Source organism: Kwoniella botswanensis, chromosome 1, assembly GCF_036426115.1.
Source record: "Kwoniella botswanensis chromosome 1, complete sequence".
NCBI classification, from domain to species: domain Eukaryota; kingdom Fungi; phylum Basidiomycota; class Tremellomycetes; order Tremellales; family Cryptococcaceae; genus Kwoniella; species Kwoniella botswanensis.
The window spans coordinates 4,846,897-4,862,545 of record NC_088599.1 but is presented as its reverse complement, the minus strand read 5'-3'; the positions used below and the strand labels follow the sequence as shown (position 1 = coordinate 4,862,545).

At 44.5% G+C, this 15,649-nt stretch overlaps 7 protein-coding genes across 7 annotated transcripts; 4 read left to right on the top strand and 3 right to left on the bottom strand.

Moving 5' to 3' along the window:
* Positions 1-365: 365 nt before the first annotated feature.
* On the top strand, positions 366-2,565 carry L199_001857 (uncharacterized protein; the record flags this gene model as incomplete). Its single annotated transcript, XM_064887610.1, has 4 exons — positions 366-1,635; positions 1,740-1,845; positions 1,912-2,124; positions 2,241-2,565. 4 exons carry the CDS (start codon positions 366-368, stop codon positions 2,563-2,565), a joined length of 1,914 nt encoding a protein of 637 aa, XP_064743682.1.
* A 407-nt stretch (positions 2,566-2,972) lies between these two features.
* On the bottom strand, positions 2,973-3,530 carry L199_001856 (mitochondrial import inner membrane translocase subunit TIM8; the record flags this gene model as incomplete). Its single annotated transcript, XM_064887609.1, has 5 exons — positions 2,973-3,105; positions 3,190-3,199; positions 3,266-3,315; positions 3,383-3,411; positions 3,489-3,530. 5 exons carry the CDS (start codon positions 3,528-3,530, stop codon positions 2,973-2,975), a joined length of 264 nt encoding a protein of 87 aa, XP_064743681.1.
* A 297-nt stretch (positions 3,531-3,827) lies between these two features.
* On the top strand, positions 3,828-4,543 carry L199_001855 (uncharacterized protein; the record flags this gene model as incomplete). The annotated part of the gene is made up of 5 exons (XM_064887608.1): positions 3,828-3,886; positions 3,970-4,168; positions 4,278-4,360; positions 4,431-4,452; positions 4,529-4,543. The coding sequence occupies 5 exons, from the start codon at positions 3,828-3,830 to the stop codon at positions 4,541-4,543; spliced, it is 378 nt and encodes a 125-aa protein (XP_064743680.1).
* A 525-nt stretch (positions 4,544-5,068) lies between these two features.
* On the bottom strand, positions 5,069-6,769 carry L199_001854 (thioredoxin reductase; the record flags this gene model as incomplete). The annotated part of the gene is made up of 8 exons (XM_064887607.1): positions 5,069-5,470; positions 5,545-5,660; positions 5,719-5,891; positions 6,039-6,158; positions 6,243-6,313; positions 6,375-6,411; positions 6,493-6,509; positions 6,599-6,769. The coding sequence occupies 8 exons, from the start codon at positions 6,767-6,769 to the stop codon at positions 5,069-5,071; spliced, it is 1,107 nt and encodes a 368-aa protein (XP_064743679.1).
* A 698-nt stretch (positions 6,770-7,467) lies between these two features.
* L199_001853 (uncharacterized protein) lies at positions 7,468-9,830 on the bottom strand (the record flags this gene model as incomplete). Its single annotated transcript, XM_064887606.1, has 7 exons — positions 7,468-7,644; positions 7,714-8,090; positions 8,184-8,643; positions 8,716-8,984; positions 9,066-9,635; positions 9,693-9,749; positions 9,815-9,830. The coding sequence occupies 7 exons, from the start codon at positions 9,828-9,830 to the stop codon at positions 7,468-7,470; spliced, it is 1,926 nt and encodes a 641-aa protein (XP_064743678.1).
* Positions 9,831-10,171: 341 nt separating this feature from the next.
* On the top strand, positions 10,172-11,822 carry L199_001852 (CDK-activating kinase assembly factor MAT1; the record flags this gene model as incomplete). The annotated part of the gene is made up of 6 exons (XM_064887605.1): positions 10,172-10,354; positions 10,454-10,542; positions 10,615-10,767; positions 10,926-10,999; positions 11,077-11,321; positions 11,439-11,822. The coding sequence occupies 6 exons, from the start codon at positions 10,172-10,174 to the stop codon at positions 11,820-11,822; spliced, it is 1,128 nt and encodes a 375-aa protein (XP_064743677.1).
* Positions 11,823-12,282: 460 nt separating this feature from the next.
* On the top strand, positions 12,283-14,311 carry L199_001851 (uncharacterized protein; the record flags this gene model as incomplete). The annotated part of the gene is made up of 4 exons (XM_064887604.1): positions 12,283-12,538; positions 12,629-12,887; positions 12,961-13,414; positions 13,484-14,311. The coding sequence occupies 4 exons, from the start codon at positions 12,283-12,285 to the stop codon at positions 14,309-14,311; spliced, it is 1,797 nt and encodes a 598-aa protein (XP_064743676.1).
* Between the last annotated feature and the right edge of the window lie 1,338 nt (positions 14,312-15,649).

The following is a 15,649-nucleotide window of genomic DNA, read 5'->3' as shown; positions in this document are numbered from 1 at the left end:
CATGGCTACCACGTGCGCTGGGTGGAAAAATCAAAATCAATCGAAGTGAAAGTCGAGGCTCGAGCGCGTCAAATGTCAATGGCAGCCTTTGATTGAAACAGTTGCAGTAGGTTCAACTCGCACCATTTGTTACTCACCCTGTCCTGGACGAGAGCTCGTCCATTGGTACCATTCAGTGTCCCCTCTTCTCAGAACGTGTCGATATCTGCCATCCCAGTGCCTCGATCCTCCCTTTACCTCGACTCCTTTCACTTCCAGCCTGACCACTGACGATTCGACGTCAGTACAGTACGCACGAACCAACATTCAACTCCTACACTCACATCACTATACTTCCACCGGCACATACAGCATCCAAAGCCAATATGGACTCTTCAAACTCCCCTACCTCATCCTCATCCTCATCATCCGCTCCTATCCAACCCTTGCGTAACCCCAAATACCGCCATGTCTCCAAATCAGCTGCCAAACGGGAATCCGTCCAGATGTTGGGATCCATCAAGGACCTTCAGCTGCACTTCTCCCGCGCTGGCATGGTAGAACATCGTCCAGGGGCTGGCGTAGGGGTGAAAGGTAAATTTTTGACTTCGTTAGGTGAAGATGTAGAAGGCGAAGAAAATAGACCTCCATCGTCTTTGAGTCAAAATAGGAGATCATCAGATAGGAAACCCTACAAGGAAGTGGAATTACCTAGGATAGACCCAGAGGACGCAAGGAGAGAAGCAAAGAATATGATCAACGATGTAAGAGGTATATGGGGCTTGTCGTTACCTGTACCTGTCTCACCAAATTCAGCTACAACATCAGGATTACCATCCAGTAAAAGTCTGTATTTCCCTATCAACTTTGATGATGACAACTTCGGAGGCAGAGGTGAGATGAGAACCTCAGAAAATATACAGAACGCTTTGGTACAAACCGCTCAATCAATCAGACGGATAAGGTTCTTAGCTTTATCTATCTCTCATCAACATAATAGCGTCAGAAAAGTATCAGGAGGAGGGCAAGCTTCAGGTTTGTTTCCTAGTAGACTAGGTGGGGCAGGTCAACTTCGATCGAGTCTTTCCACCCCTTCAAGACCCAGTACTAGCAAACCTCTAAGAACAATATCAAACCCGAATACAGCCAACGAGAGAAAGGCCAGTTTAGGTATATTAGACGAGAGGGAAGATACATTAGGAGAATTGAGAAAAGCTGCATTGGAAGTATTGACCTGTCTACGAGAGCTGGAGGAAAGATTAAGATTATCGAGAGACGAAGATCGCGTTCAGACGCCCACACAAGACAGACCATTCTCGCCAAATTACGAAGAACCAGAAGAAGTATTTTCTGAACCGGACAATGATGATTCCGAAGAAGACGAGTTGTATAACCCTAATAACCTAGCTATGAATTCCGAGGATAAGAGTACGATGACAAATTGGGAAGATAGGATATTATCAGAGAGAAGGGAGTACAAAGATTTGAATGACAATGACTGGGAGAAAGAGGCGAGGAATACAAGGGAGAATATGGGTAAATGGGTAGGGATAGTGGAGAAACTGTTTGTATTCGTCGACGAATCGGCTGGACAGGATGGTGGACAAGGACTGGAAAGTTGGGCGAGGGATGAAGACTGGCACGGCAAGAAATCAGGTGAGTATAAACACCGTTGTAATGAGTTGAACCCTCCCTGCGCTATTTCACATGGAGTGACAATATGGAAGATGACTGATCATTTTCACAACTTGATATAATAGAACAACTCCACGCGTTCTTGGTTTCGAATCTACCACTTGACCTGGCATTAAGGTTACCATCTACTCAATCTGACAATTTTGAATCTAGCTTGTTGTCAAGATTATCGTGAGTCACATTCGTGCTTGTAGCACCTGACTGATGGAAATATATGCTGATCATTCACTTACTCAGTGATGGATATATCCTGATAGACGCATACAATTCGTCATTGATGAAATCATCCAAACCATGGGGGTTCATACCCGATGGCGATGTTCATGATACACTCACCTCGCTTTCGATTAGCGGTCAAGTATCTCCATCGAAAAATGCATCGTCGGAAGAGGGTAGAAAAGAGAAAGAATGGACGTTTAGGAGAGCTGGAAACTTGACTTGTTTCGGAGCGTAAGTTGCTATCTACTGCACTCGATCTATTCAATCTACAACATAATCGATAGATACTTTACGCCATCTCTATTGTACTGGTGCTGATGTTGAAATCTCATAATCATTCACTTTAGCGCCCTGAGACATCGATACCAACTCCCCATTTCTATGCCAATCACATCCACCAATTTACCTTTACCCCCCGTCCCTCCCAAATCATCTCTACGCCGTCCCAGACCGTCTATCGTTACTTCCTCATCTACCACAGCAGCAGAAGAACGAATCGAGTTCGATCCTATGATTGTAGCTAAGAAGGCTCAAGGGTGGGATGTGATGTTTAGGGGGCTGATTGATAGGTGGTTGGGGGAATTAGTCAAAGAAGTAAGGGAGAGTAAAGGCCATTTGTTCGTACAAAAGGACGAAGGGAGTGGGAGGGTCGAGAGAGGTGGGATGATTTAAGGGATTTATATTTTGGTAGGACTTCTGCATATTGCTCATGACGCAGGGATGAATCCAATTGCATTGTATTATTTATAGTCGTCCTCATCACTTGACTCGTTATCTCATCTTAGGTCCGATCAGCACAAGATGATTACATTGACCTCTTATACGGATCCATCCGTGGAGATGCCCTTGTATACGTGCAGAATGCAGAGCAACTGCATGGTGCTATGCGATACATGCAGTTTTGATAATATGAGATGTGTCGATTGTTATTTTCTATCCCTCATTGCTCTTGTCGATCGGACGTTGTTTCTACAAGCAAACGATAGCTTCTATCTTATCCATTCAGATTCCTCCCCATCCCATAATATCCCATCACCAACCACCACCTTGCAGTACATCTCATCCCTCTCTATAATCGCTTAGATCTGTTGTTTCTGCGCTTCAATCTGCTTGACTATAAAGAGACTCGAGTCGAGGAATCTATCAACGCAATTCTCGAGACATTGGGCTTCGGATTTGGAGAATTTAGATGAGATCGAGCCTGTTATACAGCTAGAAATCCAACATTCAAAAAAATGGATCAGCTTGGTAACCTCTAGATGTTAGGTGAGTTGAATGTAAGGGACGTAGACATACGTGTTCCAACCTATCAAGAAGTACATTATCAGCTGTTACTCTCCCTTTAATACGTTAGGGAAGAAGGCAAGCTCACATGTGTTGGTCAATTCATGAATGGAAGCTTGTAATTTAGCTTTAGCTTGTCTATACAACATCAATCGTCGAGTCAGTTATGGCATCTACCTACACGAAGGGACTGACAATGACATACTCTTGTTCAAGGAAGACTTCCAATTCCTTCTACTCATGGAAACACGGGGACGACATACTCATCAGCCTACAATTCTCTAAGTTCGGGCTGGGAAGCGGAAACAAACCTTGGAAGCTTCGTCGAGTTGGGGGATACCGGCGGCTGACATTTTGTTCTTAACTTTGTTGATATGGTCTGTGCTGTAGTGGCAATGTGATGACGAAAAGCAAAGAATGTTGATGAAGCCGAGCGATTGATTGATTCTCTTTCAACTTTTTCAGATGACGAGGCGGCCCTCGCCGCCGGGTACCCACTCGATGATAGTTCAGCATGACGTGGAATTTGAGATTCCTCACCCAAGGACCATTCGTCATGTTTGGCTCTGCCTGTGTCTTATGCTATTTACTTTCCTCATCTATGAATGATCTGCTGAACTCGAATTTCATAGGCAGACGTCTAATTCAAAATGAGCGACTACTCCCACGTCCCAGGGGGCTCACTGAAATTCAAGGGACAGAGCGACAAGTGAGTTCTATCGAAGCCTACACTCATCGAGGAATATCACAAGTCGATAGCTGATACAGCTAGTGCTCTTTCCTGGACGATAGGAAGAAGAAGAAGAAATCACATTCATCGGGGGAAAGGACGAAAGTGGAGAATGAAATCAAGTTGAAAGAGGCTCAAAGAAGGGACAGAGACGTATCTGACGAGGAGGAGGAGGAGAGAGAGGGAAGTGAGAGGCCAAAGAAGGACGAAAGTAAGATGACGGAAGCGGAGAGACGGTTCTTGGAGACTCAACGGAAGAGGGTGAGTGCGAAAGCTGGTCTGATGGACCCATCTTTCAAGTCGAACGACCATCGTATCCAGTTGATTCAGTCAGCGTAACTAAACTGACATGAAAACTGACCAACTTCAGAGAGAACAAAGAGTCAAAGAACTAGCGAAGAAAACTCACAAAGATAGGGTATCAGAGTTGAATGCCAAATTGGATAGGTTGAGGTGAGCATCATCATCCCTTACTTTATCAGATTTTACAATCGAATGCTGATATATCTTGTACGATGAACAGTGAACATCACGACATGCCAAAGGTGAGTTTTGCATCATCACCTGAGTGCCAAGCGGCGTTGTTGCCCATGCTGACAGGGTTGTCTTCTGCTAATGTAGATTGGTCCTGGATGATCCTCCCCTACTTCGCAGGCCATCCCATCACACCATCTCTCTCTCAATGCCATCCTATCGAATTATCTTTGTAAAATCATGTATGCAACATCAATATCATTTTATTGTATCATATTGCAAAAAGTCAAACAGTCCTATCAAAAGATCATCATTCCTTGTTCTCATCCTCAATCAAGGAGGGAAAAACCTATCCACATGGATATGATTCTCGATTTATGTCCGCATCACACTCAATGTTATGAGAGCATGGTGGACGGCGCAAAGCGAAACAGCTGCTCACAACTCATTTCGCTCACATTCGCAACGTGATAGTCTCACGCTATACATGACATCCCTGTTAGATCTGGGGAAGACCGCACATATAGCCAGTAACGCTGATGCTAAGAATTGTGTAAAGCGATCATTGCATACCAAAGCGAAACAGCACACAAGCAGTGCGTTTGAGAGATATACTTTGATGCATCTATCACAAAATCACAAGATCAAATAAGTCATCTAAAATTTCTATCTATTGTATATATTCTTTTACTCCTTATCAGCTCCCATGTAACCTTCCGAAGGGACATGTACGTCCTCGGTCTTGATCTCATCATCTTCGGCTTCTTCCTCTGAGATCAATCGTTCAGCCTCCAAGGCGGCCATACATCCAGATCCAGCAGATGTGATCGCCTGTCTGTATTTCTTATCTTGGACATCACCAGCGGCGAACACACCCTTAATTGAAGTTTGAGCGGTTCCAGGAACAGTCTTGATATATCCATCTACATCAGTTTCTAATTGTGATTTAACCAATGAAGTAGCAGGTTCATGTCCTATAGCGTAGAACAAACCGTTCACTTTGAGGTCTTTCTCTTCACCGGTCTTGGTATCTTTGATGGTAAGTGATTGGAGAAGGTCTCCATCTCCTTTACATTCAGTTGCTACGGTCTACAACACGTCCAAGCAAACGATCAGTAAGAAAGGTACTCTATATACACCTTAAAGGTGAAAGAAATACTCACGTTCCAGAGAACAGTGACCTTAGGGTGTGAAACCAGCCTCTTAGCCATGATCTTGGAAGCCCTAAGCTCATCCCTTCGGACAAGTACGTAAACGTGAGAACCGTATTTAGTGAGGTCTGAACAACAGTGAATCAGCTGAGTGTCCTGTACATAAAGATATATCGCACGACTCACAGGTAGCTTCCTCAGCAGCGGAATCACCACCACCGATAACGGCCAAAGGCTTGTTCCTGAAGATGGGAACAGCACCATCACAGACGGCACAAGCTGAGATACCGGATTGCCAGTAGGTCTCTTCTCCGGGGAGGAAGAGTCTCTTGGCTGAGGCTCCGGTAGCGATGATGAGGCTGAGTATAGAGCAGAACAGGTCAGTGTCCATCCTTTTCCACTATGCTATGTTATGCGAACAAGAAGTGTGTAGCGAGAACAGAAAGTGAAATGTAATCCCTCGTCTACATGACCTAACCTTAATAGGACAGAAAGAAGACACTCACGTATCAGCAGTCATGAAATCAGCTTCCTCCTCTTCACCTTCAGTCCAGTACTTGAATGGTCGTTGGGTGAGGTCGACTCGGGCGATAGTCTCAGTGATGATCTTGGTACCAAATCGTTCGCTACAGTTAACAATCATTACAGTCAATATACCGATACCAACGATGGATTGATTTGAGGAGCGTTAAGAAGAAAGATAGACCCACCTCTGAGCTCTGAATTTGTCCATCATCTCTGTACCGGTTACACCATCAGGGAAACCAGGGAAGTTCTCAACCTGTAATTCGTATGTTATCAGTACATGATAACAATGATTATACCAAGGAGGGTAAACTCACCTCAGTGGTAGTAGTAAGTTGACCACCAGGTGCGAAACTGTTCACTTTTCATCAGTACCACACCACACCGACTCCATGAATCAAGGGGTCAATCCGGTATCACGGAAGAGCAACTTACCCATTAGCAAGCATACCCTATCGTACCACACCACGATCAGCATTTTATCCCCTTTCATCTCATTTGAGTGAAATTCAAGAAGAAGAGAAGCAATGGCTGGACTCACCTCATACAAGACGGGTTCAAGGTTAGCTCTCGCCAAGTAAATAGCAGCAGTATGTCCAGCAGGTCCCGAACCAATGATAACAACTTGGCTATGTTGTTTCTTTGACTTTTCACCTTTTGTCTTAGGTTCAACCACGTGAATGGCAGTCTCTCCATTAGGTATAGGTGCCATCTTGTCTTTGTTATTGTTTTCGGTGTTGGAAGGTAAAGGGATAGTAGTTATTCCTCTTATATGATGTTTTGGTGGAGGTGGTGGTGGAGTATGTATTTGTCGATAAGAAGATCCTCTGAACGAAGACGGTACTCTAGATGATCTATTGACGCTGAGGGTGGTACGCAACAGGCAAGATGAAGTTGAACGTAGTATTTTGAATGATTTTCTACTTTTTACTTTTGTGTATAGAGTATTTATAAGATGGAAGTTTGTCAAGATGGAATAAATGGAATGACAAAGAAAATCACTACCAATAGTCGTCTCATTCACCGTGCAAGCGGAAATCATTACCCGAATAACTCGACTCGCCACCTAATTACTAAGCAATTACCAACCAATCCTAATCACCTTGCTTGCATTACAAATTCGTAATCAGCCTCTCAAATGACACCGCCCATAACCTCCGGCAAACTTCGGCCGACATCTACGGACCCGCTGAAGCGCAAAGCTAGATAAAAGATAAGAGCCAGTCCAAACATGGTAGATCGCTAAGCTGTCGAATCAGAGAGATAGAAATAAGATGAGTGCCAAGTGACATCACATTGATCAGAGTGAATCACTGAGTTACGAAATCAGATTGTGATTTCTAATGCATGATCAATCTACTACCCCGACCACCATTGCTATGTACTATTGGTTACGTGTTACTACTAATCTTACAATATACCAGCCATGATATCCTTCACTGCGTCCGCAGCAGCAGCGTCCAGATCCTGTTCTGGCTCAGCAGGAGGGGGAGGTGGGGGAGGTGGTGAGTCCGATTCTGCAGGTGCGGATGGTTCTTCGCCTTCGGGTGGAGGAGGTGGGGGAGGAGCAGGGCCGAGGAATTCTTCCTATCAACGTCGAAGATGTTCAGTATCAAACAGAAGGAGGTAATGAGATGATCGTCTCGTCTGACTCACCTCAGGAACATTAGCTACCAAAATCGTCCTTCCTCCAAACTGTCTACCTCCAATAGCCTTCATAGCTTTGGTCGTATCATCCACATTCCTATACATGACATAGACCCTTCCTACTCCGTTCTCCTCATCTATCTGCCTGTTCTTCTCAGCGGACACAGCGGCCGAATCACCAGGTGCCCACTTTTTGTTTTTCGGTGTAGGTCTAGGGATTCGGACTCCCTCAACTTCACCGTATTTCGAACATTCATCGTTGATATCTTCCAAGATTTCTTGGTAATCTTCGTCAGAGTACAGTTCTTCGGGAGTGACCATGTTGAGTAATAACATGACTCGAGTGGCCGGCCCCTCGTTATTTGATGATTGGAGGATGTTCGGTACTACACCATAAATCATCAGCTCATCATCTTTGGGATCGCAACCGAGTGAACAATCAATCCTATGTCGCTGAATCAAGGATAGATTCCACTCACCAGCTTGTTGCAAGAAGGCCGCCGAACCAGGTAAAGCGTGATTATGATGATGATTATTTTGATTTCTGCCCACAGCAGCACGTTGTACCACCAAAGTTCTATCACCCAAAGCGAAATTGTGTAATCCCTGAATAGCCATATCTGTAACGTTCGGATCGACATATTCGCAGAAGGCGAATCCCTTGGATACGTTTCCAGTCTCTTTCACCAAATTGAAAGTCTTGAGTTCACCAAAAGCTTTCAAGAGTTCTATTACCTGTTCGTCATTGAGGTACGTAGGTAATCCACCAATAAACAGTTTGTTGGGCGAATCAACCATTGATCCTCCAGGTACACCGAACGATGAAGCTAAGGGGTCTACACCAGAATAATCCTTGGGCCTTCTGACACGTAGAGGATGACCTTCGTACATTACACCGTCGAATTGCAAGGCCGCTGTGGCTTCTTCTGATGTCCTGAACTAGATTCGAAAACAAAGGAGAACAAAGTCAGCTTGTTACACTACATCCTCGTTCAGCAATGTGAAGCTCACCTCGGCAAAAGCGAAGTTCTTCTCGTTATTGATCTGACAAGTAGCAACGGGTTCACCAGGCATATCCACCGCCAAATTATGTTCTCTCATCAATTTGTTGAAGAAATCTTGGATCTGCTGCTCGCTCATCCTATCGTTGATACCACCGATATACAATCTCTTGGTTTGACGTTGGGGATTAGCAGGTGGGAATGAACCCGCCATCAATTGGTTCGGGACACCTAATGAGGCCGGTGGTGGGACACGACCTGGACCATAGGTGAACATGCCTACGATGAATCCAAAACAATGATCGCATTAGCATCTATCAACAACTCTAACCGCCCGTCTATGCTCTTGACCTGACTCACCAGTCATCTTAGCTTCCATCGCACCAACACCTTCAAACTGAGCAGGTCTAATATCCCAATGAGAATTCCTTACATGTCTCTCTTCCAGGGGGACCGTACCAGGGGGAGTAGGTGATCTAGCGAAATCACCACCTCTTCTTCTCCTTCTCTCTCTACTTCTTGATCTTTCTCTTGATGCACGCCAATCATCTTCATCCCCTCTTCTGCTTCTTCGAGGTGGACTATACCCCCTCATAGGTTGAGCATAGGGATCCTCATGTCTTGGTCTTCTATCTCTATGTCCACTCCCTCCTCCTCCTCCTCCACTCATAGGTTCAGCTGCTAAATCAAATTCATCTTCTTCCCTCCTACGTCTTCTTGGTCTCTCTCTTTCCCTATCTCTGTCGTATCTATCTCCACGATCTCTCTCTCTATCTCGATCCCTTTCGGATGGTCTGTATCTATCATCCCTATCACCTCTATCTCGCTCTCGGTCTCGGTCTTCCCGATCACGATGCCTTCTTTCTCTATCCCTTTCCCTATCACGATCGTGTTCTCTATCCCTATCTCGGTGACTTCGATGACCTCGAGCTACAAATCAGATGACCATGAGTATACACGTCTAATTTTATATACACGGACGCTCACACTCATCATCCCTATCCCGAGTTTTAGCATAAGAAGAAGCAGCCTCTTCCAAGGCGTCTGTAATTCATTACAAAAACATTATTAGCTGATGACGAGCGGACAAAGTGCTTGCTGGAGCTCACCGTATCCTGCGTCCATCTTTGGCGCTTTTAGACTTTTTTGTTGGGGGTATACTTGACTTGCTGTCAAGATGAGTCAAGGAAATGTGTCAATAACACCTGTTGTAAGAATCTCTTTTGATCAACTTCTTATGACTTGGGTGATTACTCTATCGGGTATTTCCGGGAAAATAGCAATGTGGCGACTGAGCCTGTTTAGGGGAGTGTGGAGACCCCTCGACCACCTTCAACTTCACCCTCTAAGATTACTTGACCTGCATGCACCTTTACTCGAAGAAATCATTCATTTTGCTCGTCATACTATATCTGCGAAATCACAGACCTATCTCAGAAGGGATTCCAACAGCTCAATCATCCGCAATGTCATCCTCATCCCGAGTACCAATGCGGAAACCGCCCGCTTCCTCCTCTTCATCCCGCGGCAAGCCTCAGATACCTATCCGAAAGGGACAGAGGGTAGGAACCAATGCAAAGGGGACTGAAGATGGGTATTTGTACGTTGCTGGAGTGAGAGATCCAAGCAAGAGAGTAACAGAGTTTAGGGTGGGTATCATCATCTTCACTACCTCCAGCTTACCAGGTCTGGTCGACCTTTACCTGATACCGTTGGCTGACTAATCATGTGTTGGTTGTGGTTGATAGACTGAACAAGATGTATGTCCAATATGTCATACGGATAGACAATTCAATCAGAATCTACGACTACTAGTCTCACCATGTTATCATAAGATGTGAGTGACCCCCTGCATTGACAGGTGGATACGACGACTGATGCTAAATGTCCATGTCGTCTATGTACAAAGGTGCGAATCATGTATAGATCGATTATTCACTTTAGGTCCTGAACCATGTCCTCAATGTGGGAGGATATTGAGAAAAGTCAATTTCGCACATCAGACGTTTGAAGATCTGAAGGTTGAGAAAGAAGTAGCGGTGAGACGTAGGATGGCTCAGGTGTGAGTAGATCTTCCATTCCGACTTTTCGTCTGCCAGCTATATTTGGAAAACTTCCCGAAAAAACAAGTCTTCCCATCCCACTTTTCATTCCTGTGCTTAGTGATCATGATATACGATCATAGGGATAGAAGCTGATAATGTATATCCTCGATGGTAGGTTCAACAAACGCAGGGAAGATTTCGGGAGTGATAAGGAGTATGACAACTACCTAGAGGAAGTAGAAGATCTGAGTGAGTACAAATTACATTCCAGCTAACTAACTTTGACAATCCATCATTCTCATACTGATTTGTGTGCTCGTGTACAGCATTCAACCTTCTCAATGACATCGACGTGGAAAAGACCGAAAAGCGGATAAGCGAATTCGAAAAATCGAATGCGTCTTTGATAGCTTCCAACCAGGAGAAAGCAGCTCTCGAGGCCATGTCTCAGGCTGAGCGGGAAGAAGTGGAGAGGAGAGCGAGGGAAGAGAGGATGAGGATGGTGGAAGAGGCTGAGAGGGTAGAGAGGGAGGAGGAAGAGAGGGTTAAAAAGGAGGTTACCGAGGCTTTGGTAAGTGCGGTGTTTTACAACATCTCGGAATCTTCCAATGTACCACGGATCTACTTCAATAGAATTGTACAGGAAAGCGCTGAGAGGACCATTTTGCTAATTGTATCGAGGTAATAGGCAAAAGGAGATTCAAGACTAGCAAGAGAACTGGAAATCCAATCCCGTACAGCCAAACAACTCCGTCAAGAAGCTTTATTCAAATTCATCCCTCCATCTTTACTCTTACAACAATCGACCCAGGATGAGATCCAACATTTATCACCTCTTTCACCAAATTATAATGGACCTTTCGTTCCGATACCGTACTCGAACCCTGATACAGCTCAGTATAATCAGTGGTACGAATTGAAGGTCGATGGGGAATATGCGGATGGTAGATCGGGTGTGATATTTGCGAAGACCGATGAGCGAGTCAGAGGAGGTGGATGGGATCTGGGATTGTTCTGGGAGATGGAAATTAGAGCGGCGGTAGAGGCCGTAGGGGTTGAACCGCTGGTATGAGCATTATAGCATTATGAGGACCTTGAGGTGTCAAGGGTATGCCAATGGGTTAATGGATCGTGTGACGAAGTAGAAGGCAACTAGAGGAGGATTGGAACGATTGGATGGGAATCTTGATACAGGCTGTCATTGAATATGTTGTACTGTCGTTTTATAACATCATACTTGTCTTCGTTTACTGCATTCTCCCTATGCATTGTGCTGTCCGTGTCAGTGAGATTTGCCACCCAACTACGCGTCTTTTTTGTGTTTTTGTTTGCGGCTATACGCGTTCCTGATCGAGAGAGTGGGTTTTTGTTGCATTGCGATTGAAAGGAACGTCATGTCTTTACCATCACACTTTGTTGTATCTCTACTTGAATTCCACATATCACACATATCAATCTGTACAATAATAGCAGAGTATCATGAGCTACCACACATGATCATCCAGAAATAGGACTCGTTCTCCAATTTCATCATGACTTCCCCACCTTCGCAAGGGGGCTCAGGACCCTCAACAACTCAAAAGCAAAAGCGCATTCAAGCCACTCGATCTCACTCTTCTCCCTCTTTGACACATTGGATAGGAACGCCCGAAGGAGGTATGAAAAGGAGATGGATACCTTCTAGTTCTCCTGGGGTTGCTACAACCTGCGTGGAAGATAAGAAAGGTGTAGGCAAGGTCGATAAAGGAAAGGGTAAAGATACAGGCGTAGAAGAAGGATTGAGTCAACGTGAGTCACTAAAGCAACAAAATCTACCATCTACCTTCGTGTACAGCTGATGATCGATCATAACGTACTGATCGAATGTATCGTATGTAGTCTACGTGACTCACGAGAAACAAGAACTTTCTTCCACTTCCTCTACATCAAATGCCAGAAGACGATCACCTATAAAGAAATCTACCGTCATTCAGTCTGACGAACCACAGCTAGAACCGGGATTAGAACCGATACCTAAGCAAGATGCGAGTGTTATCGCGGATGAATTGCCCAGAGCTCAGACGCAGAGGAACAGTTGGGGCAGCAGTTTGGTGGGGAGTGTAGTGACAGCTGGTGTTTTTGGTGCTGCTTTGGGATTGTAAGTCTATTATTCTACTTTCTCTTTTGGTCTATTTGAGCAGCTGATCTTATCGATTCTATTGCGATCGCAGGACTGCTTATAGATTATTGGCAAATCAGCCGCAGTCCAAAGTGGGCAACGATGAAGATAATGGAGAAGCACGATTAGACCAGTACTCGGTTCAGAATTGTGTTGAGATTGAGATTGAGACTAGCTCAAGTGAAGAAGTGCAAGTGCCAAACAACGAAGACGAGTCATTGCAGAATACTTTGACCTTCGCAAACGCAATACTACGCAGAGAAGACATTGAGGACGTGGAAGCAAGCGATCAGACAACCCAAGACCAGATACAAAGGCAACATCAATATTCGAGTGATACCGAAACTCCGGAACATGTCGGTCCCAGTCCATTACTCTCAAAGCATGACGATCAGGATCAAATTGCCCAAGATCCTGTATCAGACTTACCGCCTCCACCAGCTTACGAAGAGACCGTACAGAGAGATGCCAAGGTGAAAGAATGGGAGGATGTTGAGATAGATGATGTGGGTTATCTGCATTGTCGCCTTCATCTTTTATTATATCGCACAAATACTGATCAGTTGCAATTGTAGCATCTCGTCACACCTTCTTCCTCGAAAATATCCACTCTGCGATCGAAGGCCTCTTCCATGTTCTTATCTCCCTCATGTTCACCTTCACCCAAATCCCGCCGTAACAGACACGCCAGGATTCGTCGTTCGAGATCATCAAGAAATGGTTGGATGTATAATCATCCTTTATCAGATTCGAGGTCTTTGCCTAGTATCGAGATCTATCGTCCTACGCTAGATGATGAGGAGATTGAGTCTACTTTCAGTGGTAGTCCAAATGTCAAAATGAAGACGGGTGTCAAGTCGCCTAGTACGGACGAATCACGAGATAACGAAGGGGACCTCAAGCTGTTACGAGACAGAGACGATGATATAAAGGGTCAGAAAGAAGAAGGCGAAGAGGATGATGAACAGTCGAGCGAAATGATCTCGAGATTAGATTCGATGTCACTTCAACTTACAGCCTTGATAGAAGAAGGTAAGAAAGCTTTGGAGAGTACACTTGGATTGGGGACGACTCCAGGATGGGAAGAAGAGGGAGATCTGTTCACTCCTAGTCCAAAAGACCGGAAGAATGTTGGAGATGATGAACTGCGAGAATCTAGTAGAGAAAGGAATGTTAATCATAAGAAGATGAGAAGAGAGAGTAAGATCCCTATGAGGGTAGGATCAGATATGCACCTCAGACATTCTTCTTCATCGACTATGCTCGATTCAGATAAAAGGCATACGAGTAGGAAAATTGGCTCGTCAAGTGAAGTTGAGAGGTCACAACGAGAGGAACCAAAGTCCAAGATTCCAGTTATGAACAAAAGTAGGAGTATGGTCAGTGGACTTAATGGTGTTTAGAAGTTGGAGATCTTCTGATCTTCTGTGATGATGGTGTATACAATATACTCATTCGACTGTACCTTCATAATAGTAATAGAAGGGAGAGAATCAACTCCTCGGCCTGTATATTAATGTTGTCATTATCTTTTGTATGTTAAATATCATACCATACCATACCTTCTGCATATCTCACATATCAACCTTTTAGATCGTAGAACTAAGAGGCATAACGAATGATTGACCCATTGCAACGATTTCATTAATTCCGTTTATATTGTCATTGGTGCGGATCGCTGCGATTGACCATTTATAATTGGAAAGCTCCACTGTACAGCTATGTCGTAACTGAACAAGTCATCTGATATATTATCGGTAACTATCTATTTTTAGTTGTACAACGATCATCCTTTATAACACCCAGGGGGACAGCCTGGGCGCATGCGAATGGGTGATATTGGTGTACCATTACCATGCATGCTCGATGATTTGAAGGTGTACAAAGTCTTTTACCAAGTCTTGGATGATTGACCCGCCACCCGCAGATCGTACTCATACATTCTTGCCAAGCCAAGCTAAAGTACGCAGTATTGTATGTCTTAGATCGAGACCTCATAATCGCTGCGTTGTTGTTGAAAGAGTATGGACGTATCGTTGCATACGTTGCTTGGCCATCAACATTCTTCGGTATCTATCATACGATAGAATCGATGGTCATCAATCCATACACAAAGTCTTGTTCGCCACTGATTCTCATCTTCGTAAGCTGCGTCTTCCTACCGATCTACGGCAACGATAGAGGTAGTGACGCATACAGAGTCAAGAATAGAGTAAAGGACTTTGGAAATTACGGTAATCATAACGGTATAAAACTCAGCAGCTGAAAGCGTCACCGTGCGCCCCGCGGTCAGTCGGACAGAAAATAAAGATTGGAAACGGCAAAGAGGCAAACGGTGAACGACGTGGACCGCAGTCGAGAGGGAGGTTACCCTGAAAATACGCATCATCACTGATTTTTGCCAAGTGAGTGTCGAGTGTCAGTCGTACAGGCGTATACAAACTGCGTACCTGTGCAAAACCTTCTTGCCTTGCTGGATTCCTAAAACTTGGCATTTTCAATCCTTTCCATTCAAATATCCTATACCATCTTATAAATCTTTCTGTGCATATCTCTGTCTTGTAGCAATAGTACATTTACATACACATATACAGCTACATATCTATATAAACCTTCTTGCTTGTACCTGTTTCAACCTCACCCATTTTTCGAAAATCATTTTGCCACCTATCGATATCAAAATCAAGATCAAGAAATCAAGGAATAAGATCCGATCAAAGGGAAGATTGTTGGAAAGGACA